Source organism: Lontra canadensis, unplaced genomic scaffold, assembly GCF_010015895.1.
Source record: "Lontra canadensis isolate GAN:19392208 unplaced genomic scaffold, GSC_riverotter_1.0 scaffold94, whole genome shotgun sequence".
In the NCBI taxonomy this organism is placed as follows: Eukaryota; Metazoa; Chordata; class Mammalia; order Carnivora; family Mustelidae; genus Lontra; species Lontra canadensis.
The window spans coordinates 3712944-3733164 of NW_022631088.1; the positions used below are offsets into that span (position 1 = coordinate 3712944).

Below are 20221 nucleotides of genomic sequence, written 5' to 3' on the forward strand. Positions count from 1 at the left end.
GACCTGAGCGGAAGGCAGACACTTAACCGACTGACCCACCCAGTCGACCAGTTTTTTATAATTTTTCTGATAGCTCGTTATTAGTGTATAGGAGCACAACTGATTTGTGTGTGTTAATTTTATATCCTGCAGCTTGAGTGATTCATTTAGTAGTTCTAATAATTGTTTGGTGGAGTCTTTAGGGACTTTTTAAATATATAGTATCATGTTATCTGCAGATAGCAACAGTTTTACTCCTTCCTTTCCAATTTGGATACATTTTGTTTCTTTTTTCTTGACTGATTGCTCTGGCTAGGAGTTCTAGGTCAAATAGAAGTGGTGAGAGTAGACATCCTTGTCTTGTTCCTGATCTTAGAGCAAAAGCTCTCATCCTTTCACCGCCAAGGATGATGTAGACTATGGGTGCATCGTGTGTGGCATTTATCATGTCGAGGTACGTTCCTTCCACATCCACTTTGCTGAGAGTTTTTATCAAGCACGGATGTTGGATTTTGTCAGATGCTTTTTCTGCATCGGTTGAGATGATGGTGTATTTTTATCCTTTGTTCTGTTAATGGGATGTATCACGTTGATTGACTTGCTGATGTTGAACCACTCCTGCTTCCCTAGAATAAATCCCAAATATTGATGGTGTATGATCCTTTTAACGTATTATTGGGCGACTTTGGATTCTGTGGTTTGGGGTTTTTGTGGGTTTTTTGTGGATCTGGCAATAGGGCCCTATCTGCATGCTTAGGCCTTTGGGGCTGGGGGTGTGGAGGTTCAAGCATCAGGAAGAGCAGTGGTTCTCAGACTGTGACACCCAGGCCAGCAGCACCAGCAGCATCTGGCAATGCTCATGTCCAGATCCTCAGGCCCACCCTAGACCTACAGAATCTGAAACTCTGGGGGTGGCGCTCAACATTGGCATTTCTAGCGACATCTCGGTTGATACTGCTGGTCCGGGGACCACACTTTGAGAACCAGTGGCCTAGACCAGCTAGAAGTCCCCCTCCCTTCAGTGATGGGTGAGCCTCCGCACTAGAAAAGACCAGCTGGCTGTGGTCAGGACTTACAAGAAGCTCTTGCTCTTGGAGGAGATGAATGCTTCTATGGAGACATAGAAATGCGGATCCAGGACCAGCCCCAGGGAAACTGCCTCAGGGTCACAGCAGGGCCTCCGCAACCTGCTGGAGACCAGGAAGGGCTCTATCTTTTGCAGGTGTGTGACCTTGGGCAGGTAACACACATCTCACACTCTCAGCGTGCCCACGGGGAAGTGGATTTACATCTACCGCAGTTGGTGTGAGGACAGAAGAGTCACCACACCCTGGCCTACGTAGGGCTGCGTGTGGACACACACGAGGGCCGCGTGTACTTCCCCTCCCTGACCACGGCAACACCGGCTTCTGCTGCCTGTCCCCTCTCCTGGCTCCTCACACACAACATAGGCCCCAGAGTTGTTCCCCATGCTGAGAGATCCCGTAGGCCTCAGGGACCTTACTGATTACGAAATGTCCTGCGTGAGAAATTTGGAGGTCACCTCTCTTCCATTGCATTTATCTCCCCTCCCAAGACAGTCACCATGTAATGCAAAACACAGCCTCCCTTTCACCCCAAACTCCCCATCGCACAGGTAGAAAATGTCTCTCGCTTGCTCCCGGGAGAGAGTCCCAAATCTGCAGTCTGGTCCAGCTCTCTCCGCCCTGATGAGGGCCCTGCCTGCAGGCCTGCCAGGCCGCCGCCGGGCAGTCCCTCTCATGATAAATTGGACGAGCGGTCTAGACACTACGTGATTGTCTCTGTGTCTGGCTGCGAGGGCGGGTGGATGATGTCAGCAGCCTCGTGCTGGGGGCGTGGCCGGCTCCGGGCAGCCAGGGCAGTCACGAGTCACCGGCAGGAGAAGGGCTCCTCCACGCACAGCCTGTGTTCCTTGTGGGATGACATCCCCGCAGCAGGGAGGCTGGTGACAGGGCGGGGGCGTGGGGCCGGTCCAGAGAAAACCCGCAGCGTCCGTGTGGCCTGGGGCAGGGGAAACACCTCAGCCTGGGCCTGATTCTCGTCTCTAGTGGAGCTGCCTGGGATAGAGCTTCTGTCTTCCTCTGGGGCCCTTGTGCAATCCCCATTCATCTTGAACCACAGCCCGAGTGTGATTCCACAAGACTCCCCTTGTTAAAAACAAAACAGCTTCTCCTTCGCCCCTCACCTCTCCTCACAGCCTTTCCTCTGCACAGCTGAGCTTCTCGAAAGAGCGGCCTGTTCTTGCTGTCTCCACCAGGGACCCCTGGATTGCTAGCTGTCAAGGGTCCGTGTCACTCCTCATCTTTCTGGAATGCTCGGACGCATCTGGCAGAGCTGACCGACTGTCCTGCTTGAAAAGCTGTCCTCAGTGTCCATCACAGCCCTGGCCTGGCCGTCCTCCAACCTATTTCTTCTCTGCCCCCTTGCTGTGCCCCTCCTTCCCTCTCCCACTTCTGTGAGGCTGACCTCAGTGCCCTGTCCTTCCTCAGTGCTCTCCTCCCTCAGGGCAATTTCCTCGGGGAATTACATCTGTCCCATGGCCTCAGCCTATACTCTTGGGCAAACAGGTCCAAACCAGGCCTGGCCCAGACCTTTCCTCTGAGCTCCCGACCCTCTTATCCACCTGTCCACTCCGCACTCCCCTTGCTCTTTGCACAGGCGTCTCAAACGAGCACATGTAGAACACAGCTGATGAGCCTCCCCAAACCTCCCCTCTGCCCGTGCTCCCCTCCCTTGAGAGGTGTCTCCTTTTACAGAAAATGACAGGAGCATATGAGAAATTAGAAATACAGAAAAAAGAAACCGCATTTCCCTAGTCCCAGCACGCAGAGCAGCTACTTGCTGTTGGCATGTACTGACTTCCAGCCTTTCTATGCTTTTAAGATCTAGTTTCCCCACCCAACGTTTTAGCGTAAGGTTGCACCTGCTATTACCAATTCTGTGTAACTTATTTTAAAATTGTTTGGAGGGTCGCCTGGGTGGCTCATTTGGTGAAGTGTCTGTCTTTGGCTCAGGTCCTGATCCCAGGGTCTTGGGATCGAGCCCCGCATCAGGCTCCCTGCTTGGTGGGGAGTCTGCTTCCCCCATCCCTCTGCTGCTCCCCTCCCCGGCTTGTGCATACACATGTGTGCGCACATGCTCTCTCTCTCTGTCAAATAAATAGATCTTTAAAACAAGAAAATATTAAAATTAAAAAACAATAGAACTGTTTGCAACAACTAACAACTCTTTTTTTTTAAAGATTTTATTTATTTATTTGACAGACAGAGATCCCAATTAGGCAGAGAGGCAGGCAGAGAGAGAGGAAGGGAAGCAGACTCCCTGCTGAGCAGAGAACCCAACATGAGGCTCAATCCCAGGACCCAGGGATCATGACCTGAGCTGAAGGCAGAGGCTTAACCCCCTGAGCCACCCAGGCGCCCCTAACATATTCTTAACAGTACAGAAGGGGACATAGTAGAACATAAGTCTGCCTCCCACCTGAACCCCTGTCCCCTGGTTCCCTCCCCAAGGCAACTGCCCACACTTGCATACCCTTTTAATGCTACTTGGCACCCACACCGCACCAATCACCCTTCCTGGCCCAGAGACCAGCACCGCGCACACCCTGTTGACACCTGCCCTTTTCCCATTAAAGACGCTGTCTTGGAAATCATTCCCTGACGGCCCGCAGAGAGCCTCATTCCCGTTCCCGCACTCTCCGTGCCCTGCTGCCTGGTCAGCTGTGCTCAGGAGACTGGCCGTCCACGGACAGACGTCTGAGTGGTTGGCACTTGTGGCTGTTCTCTGTCAGACTGGAGGGGACATGTGCTGGGATGGCTCCAGGCCCCTGGTGGAGGGAAGGGGTGTGAGGGCAGTTTTGAAGGAAGAATCAATGAGGCCTGGAATAGGCAGAGAGGTGACAGGGAGGGGGGTGACAGGACTGCAGGTCCCCCGTGACTCTAGTCCTGAGCTTGTTGGTCTTGAGGGGGAGGGAATACTAGAGAGATGAGAGGCCTCTCGTTGGGGCCCCAGGCTTGGGAGGGAGGGTAAGCCCAGAGGCAGGGGCCTGGGACTGAGCTCACGCAGGAGGAGGGCCACTGTGCAGGGTGCTGGGCCCTGAGCTGGTTCCTTTGCTTCTCACAGCTATTCGGGAAATTGGCATTATCCCCACTTTACAGACGAGGGGATAATAAGTGCAGGACTCGAGTCCTGCTTCCCTGCCACGGCGCAGGCCTCCTCTGTGGGCAGGAGGGGACAGGGAGAGACAGCTGGGCCAGTTGGCAGCGGAGAGGACCAAAGTGCCTCCAAAGAGGCCCCGTTCATGACCTCAGGCACTGAATTCGGACCTTGTTCCTCGACCCGGTCAGGTGTCCGCGTGGCAAGGCCTTGGATTGAGTGGGCTGTCTGGGGTCTCCTAGGCCCTGGGTACCCTGCTGGCTGCCTGCCTCTCACCCTGGGACCTGTGCTCTCCCCTGATAGGTTCTGCCCATTGTCATCTTCTTCAGCTGTGTCATGTCCATGCTCTACCACGTGGGCCTCATGCAGTGGGTGATCCAGAAGGTGAGTTCCCAGTGCCACGGCCTGGGCTGTCCCAGGACCACCTACCCATGGGGCTCATGCTCTCCCAGAAGGGCTTGCACCCAGAGCCCAGACTGTTGCTCACTTCCCAAGCTCAGAGAGCTTGAACCTTCCCAGAATCGGGGTCCACACCCTCCCAGAATCCTGCTCCCAGCATCTACACCCTCCCACTCAGAGTTTACTGTTAGCCAAACATCTTCCGCAGAGTCTCCTGTCATGATCCTAAGGAGAATTGGCACCAAATCCAATGTGTTCTTTGTGTGAGGAAAGTTTGCAGAATTGAGGCCGCTTTGAGAAGAAGGGTCAGGAAAAGAAATCATTTGTACTGAAAAGACCTTAAGAGATTGGAGCAGTGGGCCATGTGGGCCAGACTTAGCTGGTGTAACAGTCAAAGCCTGTGCTTATGTTCATAAAATGTGCAGCATGGAACCAGGATGCAGGAGGTGGTACTGGGCAGGAGTTGGACCTGGTGATGAGGCCAGGTCTGAGGTTTTAGCCGATTGAGCTCAGGATAAATCAGTCACAGCAGGGGACCGCCAGAAAGGTAAAACCCACCTGCATTATGGTAAGAGTGCCCAGCTCGGGGCAGGACTCTCCAAATCTAGAGCATGTGTTCAGCCAAGGGGCTATGACAGCTGAAGCCTCAGGGGCCAGTGATGGGGCCTGATGCCATGCCCTCTACAGGATGGTGGTAAGAAGTAGGGCTGGTTAGCCCTGCTGGGCTGGAGAAGAGAAGCATAGGGCAGGAGGAGGTGAGGGTAGGAGAGCTGTCTCCAAATACCTAGAGAAGAAAGGTTAGAGCAAGCAAAGCCAGGGAGGTTCCTGCAGTGGGGAGAGATTCCAGGGAAGCAGACTTCATCTTGATTGAAAGGGAGAACATTCTTTTTTTTTTTTTTTTTTTTAAGATTTTTATTTATTTATTTGACAGACAAAGATCACAAGTAGGCAGAGAGGCAGGCAGAGAGAGGAGGAAGCAGGCTCCCTGCCGAGCAGGGAGCCCAATGGGGGCTTGATCCCAGGATCCTGAGATCATGACCTGAGGTGAAGGCAGAGGCTTTAACCCACTGAGCCACCCAGGTGCCCCGAAAGGGAGAACTTTCTAATACAATGTTTCCCAAAGGCTTTTTCACAAAACTCCAGCTCCATAGTGGGTTAACACATGTTACTAGGTAAAGGGATCCCACGGTCAAATACTTCTGGGGTAGACAAATTTGAACAAGTTTTTGTGCAGGACTTCTCAGAGCCTTTACTAACCTGGTGTGTATTTGATAACCTCCAAGATGTGCAAGTACAGCAATTCTCAAGTACATTGGGCCAGGGAATGCTTTTGTATAGAGACAGAGAACATGCATTTTAGAAGTGCTACTGTAGTGATTAGAGCTATCCTAAGGTGAAGGGGGGCTTGGGAAATGGTAAGCCCTCATGAGTGGAGGTGTGGAGGGAGAAACGGAGGTGAGGGTTTCCTACGCTGGGCTGGAAGTCGGAAGGAAGACTTACTAGGTGTGTCCACCTCACCCCTGACTCTCTCCAACTCTGGGGTCTGCGGATGCCCGCCCGCCCACAAAGAGTGCTCTGCCTTCTAGATCAGCTGGCTGATGCAGGCCACCATGGGCACCACGGCCACGGAGACTTTGAGTGTGGCTGGAAACATCTTTGTGAGCCAGGTGGGTACTGCAGCCCCCTGCCCTCTTGGTCAGCGGCAGCATCCCCAGGGAGGGTGGGTGCCCTGGGTCCCCGGAGCTAGATTCAGTCAGTGGAAGAGGCTCTCAGACCTTCTCCCAGGGTCACCAAAGGCCACTTCCCTGGGGATGCTCCATCTGGGGAGGCACTCTTTGCCTGGGTCGCGCCAGGGAGGATGGCCTCTATCTGGCACCTTCTACCACTCTAGGCTGCGGAGGTCTTCATCAGCTCAGAGACTCACAAATCCTATGGGTGGCATCCACCTTCCTCCCTTCCAGCAGAAACAGGCTTGAGGGTGGGAACAGCTTGCCAGGACCCCACAATGTAAGTCAGGACTTAGAACTCAGATGCGCCCTTCCTGGGCAGCGTTCCTTACATGACATCATTTTGTCTTCTTTTCTCCCCTTTCTTTCTAAAATGCATTTTCCAAAGTAAGTGTGACTTGTGAAAGCACCTGTCAGTCCTGAGCCCCTTTCAGAAGGCCCGGCCCTCCTGAGGGTGAGACCCCAGAGCCCGTTCCAGGGACCCAGTCCATTGGACCAACTTTGAAGTCACCAAAAGACATACTTGCCACAGAATGCCATGTTTGCGTCTTTTGGCTGTAGTACCGGTGTGTTGATTTCAAAGGTTTTTTAAAACCCTGTAAGGACAGATGTGCTCCTGTCTCAAATCCCTTAAAATGTTTAAAATGAAGCAAAAGTGAAAGAAATACAGAAACACAAAAGCATTTATTTAAATGAAATGTGGCAAATGTGCTCCATGGTTTTTGCTGACAAAATACAAGTTTTCAGGTGAATGGGTTTTGGGTGCTGTGAAGAGCTCCCCAAGTGAACCGACTGTCGGCCAGTTGGCGGCCACATTGACCTAGACCCCAAGGGAATGCGGAGCCCTGAGGGTCAACGGCATCATCTCAGCCCCAGTGTTGGCATCCTGTGCCGTCTTCTCTGGGCACACTGTCCTATAAGCCCCGTGGTTTAACTACTTCAATGTCACCCAGAGCCCAGCTCCAGTCTGACCCACCCAACTGCCCCTTGACCTTCCACTTAGATACCTAAAGGGCATCTCAAATTCACCACACTAAGTCCAAGTAGGCAGAACCCTGATTCCCTCCTCAACACAGCTGCACACTTCCAAGCCTTTCCCTTCTCAGGAAAGAGTACCAGCATCTTCCATGAAGTTGTTCAGACAAAACTCAAGGAGTCTTCCTTCCTTCCTCGGCTTCCCATGCTCCCAGAAGCCTCTGGCCCATTGGCAAATCCTGCCAGCTCGCCCCCAGACCCTGTCCCAGCCCTGCCCTGCTGCCTCTCTCCTTCACCACTGGCTGCCCTCGTCTCCCCCACTAGACAAAGAATCCCTCCTACTCTCCCTGTTTCCATTCCTGCCACTACCCTCTGTCCTTCACGCACGTGATAGAGCGACCCTTTTAAAAACACGAGCCAGATCATGCAACCCTGGCTTGCTCCCCTGCCCTGCCCCCCTTCCTGCCCCAGGGCCCTGGCTGTTCACTCCACCTGCAATGCTGTGCTACCAAACCCAGCCGATGGCACCTGTGGTCTCAGCTCCGATGTCCCCTCCTTGGGATGGCCTTTGCTTGTTACTCAATTCTAAATATGCTGCAGCCACTAGGCATTTGTCCACACATATCTCCGTAGCTTTTAGCATTGTCTATGAAACACTGTTTATCTCCCAGTTTCCTTGTTGGTTGTCCATTTCTTCCCATAACCCACCCTCCTTCACTACTCCCAGGATAAAAGCTCTATGCGGTCAGGGCTCTATCTTGTTTAATCCCCATCCCTATTCTGTAGAACAGTCTGGAACATAGGAGGTGCTCAGTAAGTGTTTATTAAGTGACTACATGAATGACTCCAGGCTTCCCCAGATGCCCTCTGGTAAACACCCATCAAATCCCCATCTCCTTTCTTTCTGGCAAACCCCATAGCTTCATTAAAAGCTCAGGCCTGGAGTTCCATCTGCTTCTGGCCCCTTGCATGAACAGAGGTAATTCTCTGAATCTCTCTGATTCTCTATGTGCTCTCCTGGGAAAGGGGGATGACCACTTCTTTCTCAGAAGGTCATGAGTGACACATGTAAGGTGCTTGTGGGATGCCAGGACCTAGTGAGCACTTGACCCAAGGGAGCAAACCAGGCCAAGAGGAAGGGCTGGGGGTCCCTCCAGAGTGCAAGGCCAATGCAGAGGTCCAGGGAGGCCCAGCCAAGCACAAACTATGGCCCCAACCCCGTCTCTGCCGCTGGGGTCCCCAGGACCCACTATGATGTCCCCACTCCCAGGGGGCAGAGGGAGGAGACACCCTGGGGTCCACACTGGCCTGGCCAGCTCTGGCTGTCTGACATCTCTTCTGTTTGCAGACCGAGGCTCCTCTGCTGATCCGGCCCTACCTGGCCGACATGACCCTCTCTGAGATCCACGCGGTCATGACCGGAGGCTATGCCACCATTGCTGGCAGCCTGCTGGGCGCCTACATCTCCTTTGGGGTATGTCGAGCTCTCCCTTTGTTTGTTGAAAACCTCAAGAACCTGAAACCTTCCTGTGTGGGAGCCCCACACAGCCCATGGCCAGAGCAACCTAGAGTCTTCTCTCGTGGGCTGTGTCCAGAACCCGGGCTGCCGCGATGCCCCTGAATGAAAGTAGGCCAGGTGGGCTCAACCCTTCCGACTTCTCACGTGGCCACTGGGGGCAAGAGGTCCCAGTGTTCCTCCTACTGAGCACACTCACGTACCAGGCAAAGTGCTAGGTATCTCGACATCCCCATTTTACAGATGAGGAAGTTGAGGCCCAGAGACTAGGTGGGATGCCCCAGCAGGGATTCGAACCCACATCTGTCTGACTCTAAGACTCCTACACATGGTCCCTCACCTGGGCTCTCCCTGGAGATCTGTCCTACTCCCCCCTGCCCTCCTCTTCCCCACATCCTTGCTGGGCACAAGTCCCTCGTCTGCCCCTAAATTATTGCTTGTGCAGCTTTTTGAGAGCAATGCATTTCTAGGTCAAATTCCAATGGGGTGACTCGAACCCTCACCCCAGTCCCCATCCTGCGTGGCAAGCAGGCATGAATCTTCCCACACGTCCCTTACAGAGTGCCTGGTAATAGCCTCCTGCATTTGTCCAACACTCTGTGCTTCTTTGTGCTTTCACATGCACATCTTTAAAGATCTTAATGTTTTTCTTAACTATCAAAGGAATTCTTGCTTCTTGCAGAAGCAAAGAAAGTAAAAAAAAAAAAAAACTTCAAACCCACTTCTCAAGGGAACTGCTTTTACTAGATTAGAATATTTGAGCAGCAGTTTGACTGGGAGCTTGTTAGAAATGCAAATTCTTGGGCCCCAGCCCAGACCTGCTGAATGAGGAACACTGGGAATGGGGCTGCCATCCCGTATTATTACAAGCCTTCCAGATGCCTCTAGTGCTCAATTTGAGAACGACTGACTTAAAATTCATCATTCCAGATCGGTCTGTGTCGTCATTTAAGTATCTATACCTGAATATGCATATACTTGCCTTTTTTTTTTTTTTTTTTTGGCTAAAAATGAGGTAATTCTACCCATGCTTTTCTGCAGTTTGATATTTTCTTGCAAAATCTGAGCATGATATGAAATCCAGAAGTATAAGGGAAAAGGCTGACAGAGCTACTAATAAAAATGAAAGATGTCTGTATGGTGAAAGTTACAATGTTTAAAAAGTTTAAATGATTGAGGAGGTGAAAATAGTTCATAAATCATGAAAAGATCTTCCAGCTCACTGATGGTCAAAGAAATTAAAACAATAGTAACCTCTGTTTCTTCTGGAAGATGTGTAGCATTTTATACACCTCTATTTTTTAAAAAAATACTTATTTGCCAGAGAAAGAGGGAGCACAGGCAGGGGGAGCAGCAGGCAGAGGGAGAAGCAGACTCCCCACAGGGAGCCTGACTCGGGGCTTGATCCCAGGATGCTGAGATCTGGACCTGAGCTGAAGGCAGACCCTTAACAGACGAGCCACACAGGAATTCTTTATGTGCTTCTAACTGGCAAGACTATGGGACACTCTTAATAGGAGTGTAATTTGCCATCACCTTTGGGAGAACATCTGTCAGTTCAAATACTCCCTCCCGGGTGCCTGGGTGGCTCAGTCAGTTAAGCGCCTGCCTTGGGCTCAGGTCATGATCACGGGGTCCTGGAATTGGGGTCCCTGCTTGTTGGGGAGTCTGCTTCTCCCTCTCCCTTTGCTCCTCTCCCTCTGCCCCTCCTCCCTGCTCCTGCTCTCTCTTGTGCTCTCTCTCTTTCAAATAAATAATTAAAATATTTTTAAAGATACTCTTTCCCTTTCATCCGGTTAGGACTATTATGATACAGAAATATTTTCATAAGCGGTTGAAAAATGCCAAATGCCAACATTATTTGTAATTACAAAAAAAAAAGGGGGGGGGAAGGAAAGAAAGAGCTACAGCCTAAGTGTCATCCCTGTCATGTGCTGGGGCTCAGCCCCTAGAGTGAGGTGGGCCTCCTGGTGTGCATGCGGGTGTGTGTGTGTGTATGTGTGTGTGTAGAGGGGAATGCTAGAATGACCCACCCCGTCCCCTCCTCTGGTCCCAAATTCCCCCTGTCTTTCTCATCTCTGTTCTTTGGAGTGGGCAGGGTAATGGGCCAGTCTGCCCTCAGGGCACAGGGGCCACAGAGACCACACACACACACACCCCAGCAGAGCAGAGGCTGTGTGACTTTCCCAAAAGTCCCCCTGTGCTCTGGGGTTCGGTCTTCTGGGCTTGGCCGCCTCCCAACGAGAATCTTAGAGATCCTCTGGTTCCCACTTGTATCACCGAGGCCCAGGAGAGCCCCCCTACCCTGAACTGATTTTGGAAGGAATTGGATGTTTCAAAAATGGAAACTCGCAACTTTGTTTCTGAAACTTTTGTCATGGCAGCGTGTTGGGGGGCGGGGGGGTCAGTAAAGGAAGGGCATTCTTCCCACCGTGGGAGCCTTGCTGCCCTGACCGGTCCACTTCCCTTTAGCTCAACAGTATGTGCAGAGGCCGCCAGATCTCCTGCACAGGCCCTGGTACGAGGCCCCAGCCCCCCTAGCCGGCCCAGGTGGAAAGCGCCCCCCAGACCTTCCTTCCCTCCTTCCCTCCCTGCTCTGGAAGGGCCTCTTGTATGGTATAAGAGAAGCTCTCTTCTGCCCCCACCTGGCTCTTGGCTGCCACTGCAGCAGCCCCAGGGCGCGCCCCAGCCCACCCCCCCCCCCCCCCCCCCGTCTCCCACAGCAGGGGGCCTTACACACATGCCCCCCCTTCTCTTTCTCTCCCACCCCCAGGCAAATCATCACTGTTTCTTTGACTCTGCCCTCAGCCCCTGAATTCCAGAAGGATCCCTCTCACACACTTCTCCTTTCTCTCCCTTGCTGTCCGAAACCCTGACCACTAGCCACACGTGGCTACCGAGCTGCGAAATGTGGCTGGTCTGAGGTGAAGTGTGCTGCGAGACTTCATGCGGGAAAAATGGATATATTTTATGGATAAGTTTTATATTGATTGCGTGAAGGGAAAGATAATGTTTTAGATATGTTGGGTTTAGTAAAATGCATTACCGAAAATAATTTCACCTGTTTCTCTTTACTTTTTTAATTGGCTACTAGAGAATTTAAAATCACAGACATGGTTCTCATTGTACTTGTATTGGATGACACTGGTCTAGACCTCCTCCCCTGCTCGGAGGTCCCAGGGCTCCCTTGACTGAATTCTTTCATTGTGAACTTCTCATACATCTCTCTTTTCTTTTCCTTTCTTTTCTTGTTTTTTTTTTTTAAGAGTTTTTATTTATTTATCTGTCAGAGAGAGAGAGAGAGTTCAAGCAGCATGAGGGGCAGAGGGAGAAGCCGTATGGGACTCCATCCCAGGCCCCTGGGATTATGACCTGAGCAGAAAGCAGACACTTCACTGACTGAGCCACCCAGGCGCCCCAGTAAAGTTATTTTTGATGGAGGGCTCATACCCTCTCTCCCTCTCCACATGGGACACCTTTGGGTAGAGAGGGGAAAGCTTGGAGCAGAAGTAGGCCCTGGGATTCTGGAACAGGTGTTCTGACGGGGTGCCTGCCAGCAGGACTGCAAGTGTCACAGCCTGAGATGTCGCTGGCAGTGGGGAGTCTGTGTGTGGACTGACCCATTGCCCCAGGGAGGCCAGCCGGGAGAGAACTCAGCCCTTTCCAAGCTGAAATGACCAGCCGGAGCCCTTGAGGCTCTGGCCAGGCCTGGCCCACTCAGTGTCCAGGAATGTGACACCGATAGGATGTGTACCCTGCTCAGGGTGGCAAAGCAGAGGTGACCTCCAAAGTGCAGTAGGGAGAGGGTCCTGGCTGCTGGAGGGGAAAGCCCTAGATTCTGGTTTGGCACAGTCCCCATGGGATCTGGGCAGCCCCGTGGAGGCTGGTGATGTTCCAAAGCCCAGCCTGGAACGTGGAGAGAGGACTGCTGCCCCGAGGCTGGTCTCTTCCTGCAAAGAGGGGGCTGCACACCCAGGGCCTAGGACAGGTGTGCAGGAGGTGGGCGTTGGTGCTGATACTTGGGTTAAGGGGTTTCTACTCCCCACTGAAAATAAATGAAGGGGGTTTAGAAGAACAGGAAGGAAGAACCCCTGGGTGGTTCAGTCGGTTAAATGTCCGACTCTTGATGTTGGCTCAGGTCATGACCTCACAGGGAGCCTCCCCGTGGCGGTTTGACAATGCTTAGCCGTTCCCTTGAGTTAGATGTTTGGGTTGGTTCTGATTTTTCCACTTGGTAAATAATACAGCGTTGGAAAAACATCCCATCCATCTCTGGGGCGGAAAACAGGGAAGCAGGGGCTGGGGGGCTCAGTTCAGCATCTGCCTCTGGGTCAGCTCAGGATCTTGGGGTCCTGGGACTGAGCCCCACAGCAGGCTCCCTGTGCAGCAGGAAGTCTGTTTCTCCGTCTCCCTCTGCCCCTCCCCCCCCCAGCTCATGCTCTCTCTATCCAATAAATAAAGAAAACCTTAAAACACACACATACACTCACAGGAAAGGGAAGGGTTTGAGGCCAGAGTGAGGATAATAGCTCAGGAAGGACAAATCCCTGAGGCTCAGGTTGCTGGGCCATCGTGCTGGGCAGGAATTCCATAGCGTGTCTCCTGTGGACAGACCTAGGGCCAAAGGGGGGCCACTTTGGTGGCTCTCTGACCACAGCAGTGGGTGTGACAGGCTGCCTTGAAATGGTAAGCTCCCTTCCCAGTAAGTATTCAAGACAAGAATCCTATAGAGGAAGGACATTCCTCTATCATGAGGTCAAATTAAGTCACCGTTTGGATCCATCCCAACTCCTGTCCTCTGAGCTTTGTCTGAAACCCTCACAAAGCCTTCAGGCGATGGTGGACCAGCCTTCAGATTAGTGCCCCAAGGGGGACAGCCCAGAAGGGAAGGAAGAACTCTGAACTTGGAACCAAAAGACATGAAGGTTCTAATTCCTTCTCTGTCTTCCTTCTGGGCAGGTCACATTTAGTGTTGGGGGGCCCCCTCAGATTCCTTGTCCGGACAGTGGGCTAACACTACTTGCTTGGCTCCACTCCACTTCCCTGCTAGTCCTGCAGGGAACTAGCACGTTCTGAGCATACGGCCAGAAAAGGTGTCACTACTGTCACCATGGTTGACAGCAGTACTGCCAGGATGACCCAGTGAGGCAGAGCATCCGTGCACCAAACTGCCCTGGGCTGCACTCCTGTCTCTCTCTGTCTCCCAGTAAGTCTCACTCCCAACCCTGCAGATCGATGCGGCCTCCCTGATTGCTGCCTCCGTGATGGCCGCCCCTTGTGCCTTGGCCCTCTCCAAGCTGGTCTACCCGGAGGTGGAGGAGTCCAAGTTTAAGGGCACAGAAGGGGTGAAACTGACCGCAGGGTGAGCACTGCAGGAGGGTGGCCTGGGGAGTGGTACGGGGGGGGGGGGGGACGGGGGGGGGGGGGAGGCCACGGGGGGGGGGGGAAGGGAGGGAAGAGGAAGGTTCTGGGGGAGAGAGAGGAGGTTCTGGGAGAGGGGGAGGAGGGGAGGGAGGGGCAGCAGTGTCTGGTTCTCTCAGCCCAGCCCCAGTCCCTCTCCTTGTTCACTGCCCGGCTTGTGGCTTCGCTCACAAAACACCTGGACTCCGGTCCTGCATCTTAACTTCCTGGCTGCGACCAGAGGGAAAGGACCAGCAGGTCCCATGGGAGAGCAGCTGGTGGTGTGTGTGCTGGAGAGCATCCTGGAAAGCCCTCCCCCAGCTGTTCCCCTTGCCTTGAGCTCCCCCACCAGGGTGGCCACATACGGAATCAGCACCATCCCTGATTTCCCTCCCCTGCTAACACCTCTCATCACAGCCCAGCAACCACCGTGTAACACGGACTTTGTTAAAATTGCTGAGAAGATCCTTTTGACCAGTGTGCTTGGGGAAACGGCGGGCAGGTCTAGAGCAGTGCTGCCCCATGGAACCAGAGTGTGGGCCCCATCTGGAATGCTAAGTTTTCTGATAGTTGTGTTTTTAAAAAGGCAAAAGAAACAAGTGATTTTAATAACATATTCTTAAATCCATTGTGTCTAAAATACTGTCATTTTGACATGTAATCAATATAAAACATTATTAATGAGCTATTTCATGGTTTGTTTGGGGTTTTTTTCTGTCCTGAATCTCTGAAATCTGGTCTGAGTTTAGGCTTATAACACACCTCCGTGTTGACCAGCCTCCTTTCAGGTTCTCCAAAGCCCTAAGTGGCCGCTGGCAGTCCGGGCCTTATCCTAGTGCTCGGACCAGCCCCTTCCTCCCCTCTCCGGGGTCTCAGAAACAAAACAAGTTCCCTCAGCTCTGAAATACTTTGTCCAAGGTTCCTCTCGGAGCCTATAGGATGAGAGCCCCGCTGTGTGTGGGGACAGGCCCATCATGGTGGTTCTTGGTCCCCAAAACAGAGAAGCTCGGAACCTACTGGAAGCCGCCAGCAGCGGGGCTGCCATCTCCGTGAAGCTGGTTGGGAACATTGGAGCTAACCTGATTGCCTTCCTGGCGTTGTTGGCCTTCGTCAACGCGGCCCTCTCCTGGCTGGGAGCCATGGTGGGTGCCCAGGAGCTCAGCTTCCAGGTACCGCTGGGCTGCCTGCTTGGCCTGCAAGGGGCAGCGTGGGGCTGGGAGGGGGGCGGCCCTGGGGGACACCCGGCAGAGGCCCAGCCAGCCCTGGTCCCAGCAGCTGCCCTTGCCTTGTGTCTCAGCTCATCTGCTCCTACGCCCTGAGGCCTGTGGCCTTCTTGATGGGGGTGGCCTGGGAGGACTGCCCGGTGGTGGCAGAGCTGCTGGGAACTAAGCTGTTCCTGAACGAGTTCGTGGCCTACCAGGAACTGGCCCAGTACAAGCAGCGCCGCCTCGCGGGAGCAGAAGAGTGGGTCGGCACCAAGAAGCAGTGGATCTCCGTGAGTGTCCGGACCCCTCCCTGTGGCAGGGGTGTGATGCTGCTGCTCCCGGGCCCCGGGCAACAGCTGTCCCAGCTCCTGGACAGGCAGGCGACACCCGGAGGTGGTGCCCAGCCTCCCAGTCCTAGTGCCCTGAGCGACAAGATGACCTCGGGCTTCACTGCCTCCTTTCCGAAGCCTCTTAGGAGGCTTCTACCCTGTGTCGGAGCCGGCTTTCCCCACCCCGACTATTAGGACAGAAACATCATTTCTGACGGATGCTTTCTGACACATTTAACCCACCCCTTGCTGTTGGGCCCCCTTGGGTTAAGGGTCTCGTTTGGTGATTTTATGCGGTGCTGAAAGGAGGAGCTCTGTGCACCGAACTTCTCCCTCCTCTCGGCTCATTTCCTCCAGAGCTTTCCCAGATGTGGGACGACTGGATGAGTCACGTGGCATGAACCCTCCTGTGGTCGCTCCCAGTAACTTTCCCAAAGGGTGGCACCGACGGAAACCGCCCCCAGCTGGGCTGCGAGCTCGGACTTTACCACACACCAAACAGCACCGAGCAGCCTCCTTAAAAAAAAGTTGTGCTTACTTTAACAGGCAAATAATAGCTCGTTGCTTTAATTTGCATCTCTTGGGGTGCAAGCACTTCGAAGGGGAAATATTTTTTCTTGTCTTTTAAATTATGATTTAAATTGTAAGGGAATGTAGCCTTCCGTTTAGTGAGACCAAAAGCACAGATCTCCCCTTCCTCCTTGTCCTTAACCCCTGTCTCAGTCTCTCTAGAGATAGTGGATGGGCTGCTCCTTTAGAAACTTTTTAGGAGCTTTGTTCCTTTAGCAAGTACTGCTTGAGACTGCTAGGGTACCAGGCACTCTGCTAGGCACCAGAAATTTAAAAAGGGGAAGTAGACAGATGTGGTCCTATTGTCATGGAATGTACATCTGGTGAAAAGCCCAAGGAAGCGAAGCAAGAAAAAGTAAACCACAATTTGAATGAAGTTCTACAAAGGAAACAAGAGGAGGAAACAGAGGGGTCTTCCTTGCCTGGGCTGGTCAGAAAAGCACCCCCCCCCGCCGCAAGGTATAGCATTTAGGCCCAGACTTGGAGGGAGGCGAAGGGGCCAGGTGAAGCTGGGAAGAGCATTCCAGACAAAGAAAAGACATGTGCAAAGGCCCCGAGGTTGAAAAGCACTTGTTTGGAGAACCGAAAGGAGAGAAGCACAGTTAGAACAGGTGGTAATTGTAGCAGAGGCGGGCCGAGGAGCAGCAGAAAGTTCCTGAAGATTTGACATTTTACATTTTAAGATTCCACAAGCTGCTGTAGAGAGAGGTGATGGTAGGTGAGCAAGCAGGATGCAGGAGCCTTAATATTTTTCCATCCATTTGTGTAAACTCTTTATGTTACAAAGACATTAACCTTTTTCTATTTTGTTTTATATGTATATATTTCCTGGTTTTCTCTCCCCCTTATTTTTGCATTTGGGGATTTTTCTTTTAACAGATTTTACACCAAATCTTTTCCTTTGTGATTTCTTCTATTATTTCTAAACTTAGAAAGTTATCTCCATTCCAAAAATCTGGTAGGTGTTACATTCCTAAGACAATGTAGTGAAATACCTAAAATCATGAGTTTTGCAGCCAGACAGAACTGAATTCCAATTCTGACACAGCCACCTTCTGGCTGTGTGAATTGCCTCAATTACTTAACCTCTCTGAGTCTCGGTTTGCTCCTCTCCAAAATGAAAGTAATCTACCTTGTAAGGATCATTATCATCTCCCTATATTTTCTATTATTTGCTGTTTAAGATATCAGTATTTATCTGCTTCAGTGCTCTAGAATTGATTTTTTTTAATATGGTGTGAGGTATGATCTAAGCCATTTTTTTTTTTTATTCCAAATTGTTCCCTTTGGCTCTTAACACCTCTTTCTGGGAAATTAGATAACTGTTTCATTGGGAGGGGAAGGAGAATTACTTTGCTTAAATTCTGGTACTCCCCCCACACGGTGTGACCCCTGCCACAGCCCTTCAGACAGGCGCTGTCATTCCCACGCTGCAGACAGAGACACCAAATCACAGAGAGGCTACTGACTTGCTCAGTCTGGTCATAGGTGGGGACACGCGTGGAGCCCAGCCGGCTGGGCTCTCAGTGCCTCACTGTCTCAGGAGGCTGCACTCCTTCCGCTCTCAGCCTGAAAGCACCTGCAGGAAGACAAACTCCCATCAACAGGATTAGGAAAGCCAATTCACCAAGTGCCCCCGGGGCCCAGGGCTACCCTGAATCAGACCCGGAAGGACTGACAATTAAGATAAGGGGACTTCCCGAAGCAATGGGAAGGGGGCTGTTTCTCAGGCGGTGAGGCCTGTTCGGACCTAGAGGCCAGTTTGCAAGGCCTGGGGTGGGGGATTGGCAAGCACCGTGGGCCGCAAAGATCAAAGACACACGGGGGTGGATGCAAGTAGGGCAGGGAGTCAGGGTGGTGTGGGGGTGCCCGGCCCCATGCGAGGGGCACGGGCGTCCTCACTGCTCTTCTGTTTTCTCAGGTCAGAGCAGAAATCCTCACCACCTTCGCCCTCTGTGGATTTGCCAACTTCAGTTCCATCGGGATCATGCTGGGAGGCCTGAGTGAGTCCTGGGGGCCTCCCCAGCACCCTGGGCGCTCGGGGGCCTGGCTCTGAGACAGCCTTCTGGGGGATCGTTAGGCCTCAGTCCTCCTGTGTGTCCAGGGTGGGGCCTGAGCAAGATGGCTGTGGAGGAGCCTCCCAGTCCCAGGAGACCTCTGTGGCCCCCGGACTCCCCAGGGATTAGCATTTGGCTCAGGAGTCTGGCAGGGAGGGAAGGTGCGGGCCTGGCCCGTCCCGTCCCGAGGCTTTGGCCTGCCGGTTCCCATGGTTCCCATACCCATGGTGGACAGGCAGCCCTGGTGAGACCTAGGGAGGAGAGCCCTGCACGGTTCTCGGCAGCTCCACTCCTCACTGATCCCCTGCCCAGTGGTGTAACCATCCCATTTTACAGAGAAGGAAACTGGTCATGGGGAAGGGAAGTGATGGCCCCAGTCACTCAGCTACTAGTGGCTGAGCCTGCATTGAATCCTAGGTCTGCCTGACCGAAAACTACATCTGCCTCTGATGGTGGCCGGTGTGGGGCGCTACCTGGGGGCCCAAGTCAGGCCAAGGAGGACTCCCGAACTCCATAGGCGGTCAGGAGGACAACATCTATCCCTCCAGCTGCCCAGAAGGGGAAAGGGAGTCTGCAGAGGCATCCAGAGGTGCAGACTGTGGGCCGAGGGCTGAGGGCTTCCTGGCCCTCAACACCCATTTCCTCGCAGCCTCCATGGCCCCCCAGCGGAAGAGCGACTTCTCCCAGATAGTGCTCCGGGCGCTCTGCACAGGGACCTGTGTGTCCCTGGTGAATGCCTGCGTGGCAGGTGAGTGCTGGTCTGTCCAGGGTGGGACACTGGGGCTCCAGCTCTCTGGAAGTTCCCAGCAGGAGTGGGGGTGGGGGGACAGACACTGCCCACCAGCTGTTTCCCTGCCCAGGGATCCTGTATGTGCCCCGGGGGGCGGCGGCCGACTGCACGACCCTCCTGAACACAACCATCAGCGGCAGCAGCTTCGAGGTGTACCAGTGCTGCCGTGAGGCCTTCCAGAGGTGAGGCCCGGGCCGGGGGCTCTGGGGCCCTGACAGTGACGGGGTGCAGAGGGCCCAAGTGCCTCAGGGGTGCCTCTGGCTCTGGGGCGAGGGGTAGGAATGCTCAGGCCGTGGCTGATATGGGGCTTGAAGAGCAGACTTGGAGAGGAAGGGTGGACCAGAGGCATGAAGCAACTTTCCCAGGGATGCACAGCCCTTTGTGGCCAGCAGAGCCAGGCCTGGAGCCAAACCACAGCCTTTGCTTCTTTGCAGCCCCGGCCCAGCAGTCACCCAGGAGGCCCTGGACGTCTGCTGTCGATTCTACAACAACACGATCTGTGCGTAGCGGGGACAGCCTGTCTTTGGCCTCCTGGGGGCTGCTCTTCCCCATGATGCGGCTGTCCCCACCTTTCTCTCTCCAGGCCCCCTCTGGGGGAGGCCACGGGGCTGAGACTCCCCTCGGTCACACGGTTGGGAAGGAATGATGGGGTGAGCGGGCCGGGACTGGGTGGTGTGGACGCAGTGATGGCTGCCCCCCAGTCTCCGCCCCCTTCCTGCTCCCTCCCGAAATGCGAGTTCTCAGGGTCACCTCTGCCTCCTCGTCTCTCCCCTCCACATCCAAACAGCACCCTGGTCTTCTCTCTCTCCCCACTGTGTGTCTCTCACATGAACCCTTCCCTCCAGTTATGGGGTCCCTCACCCTGGGCTTTGCAGCCACCTCCCTCCTCCTCTCACACTGGAATCTTGCCGTGGCTTGCCCGGGCCAGACAGGTTCTCCTGGGAACCCCTTCCTTTCCTTTCAGAGGCTCCCCTGCTGCCTTTGCCCAAAGCATTCCCAAACTGGTGTCCGTGGAACATTGCCCCACGAGGTGTTCAGAAGGTTCCATGACCCACCAGGCTTGGAAAACACCGGCTAAATAAAGCTAAATGGGTT

The 20221-nt window shown here is 53.5% G+C and overlaps 1 protein-coding gene across 1 annotated transcript in view; it reads left to right on the forward strand.

Moving 5' to 3' along the window:
• Nucleotides 1–20012, forward strand: part of SLC28A1 (solute carrier family 28 member 1) — a 44876-nt gene extending 24864 nt beyond the window's left edge. The window contains exons 9-18 of the mRNA XM_032836858.1: nt 4462–4542; nt 6144–6224; nt 8608–8733; nt 14007–14137; nt 15176–15344; nt 15473–15670; nt 18201–18282; nt 18986–19084; nt 19197–19308; nt 19561–20012. Coding sequence (XP_032692749.1) covers nt 4462–4542; nt 6144–6224; nt 8608–8733; nt 14007–14137; nt 15176–15344; nt 15473–15670; nt 18201–18282; nt 18986–19084; nt 19197–19308; nt 19561–19633 — 1152 coding nt within the window. The 3' untranslated portion in view covers nt 19634–20012. The remainder of the gene's footprint in view (nt 1–4461; nt 4543–6143; nt 6225–8607; nt 8734–14006; nt 14138–15175; nt 15345–15472; nt 15671–18200; nt 18283–18985; nt 19085–19196; nt 19309–19560) is intronic.
• The last annotated feature ends 209 nt before the right edge of the window (nt 20013–20221 follow it).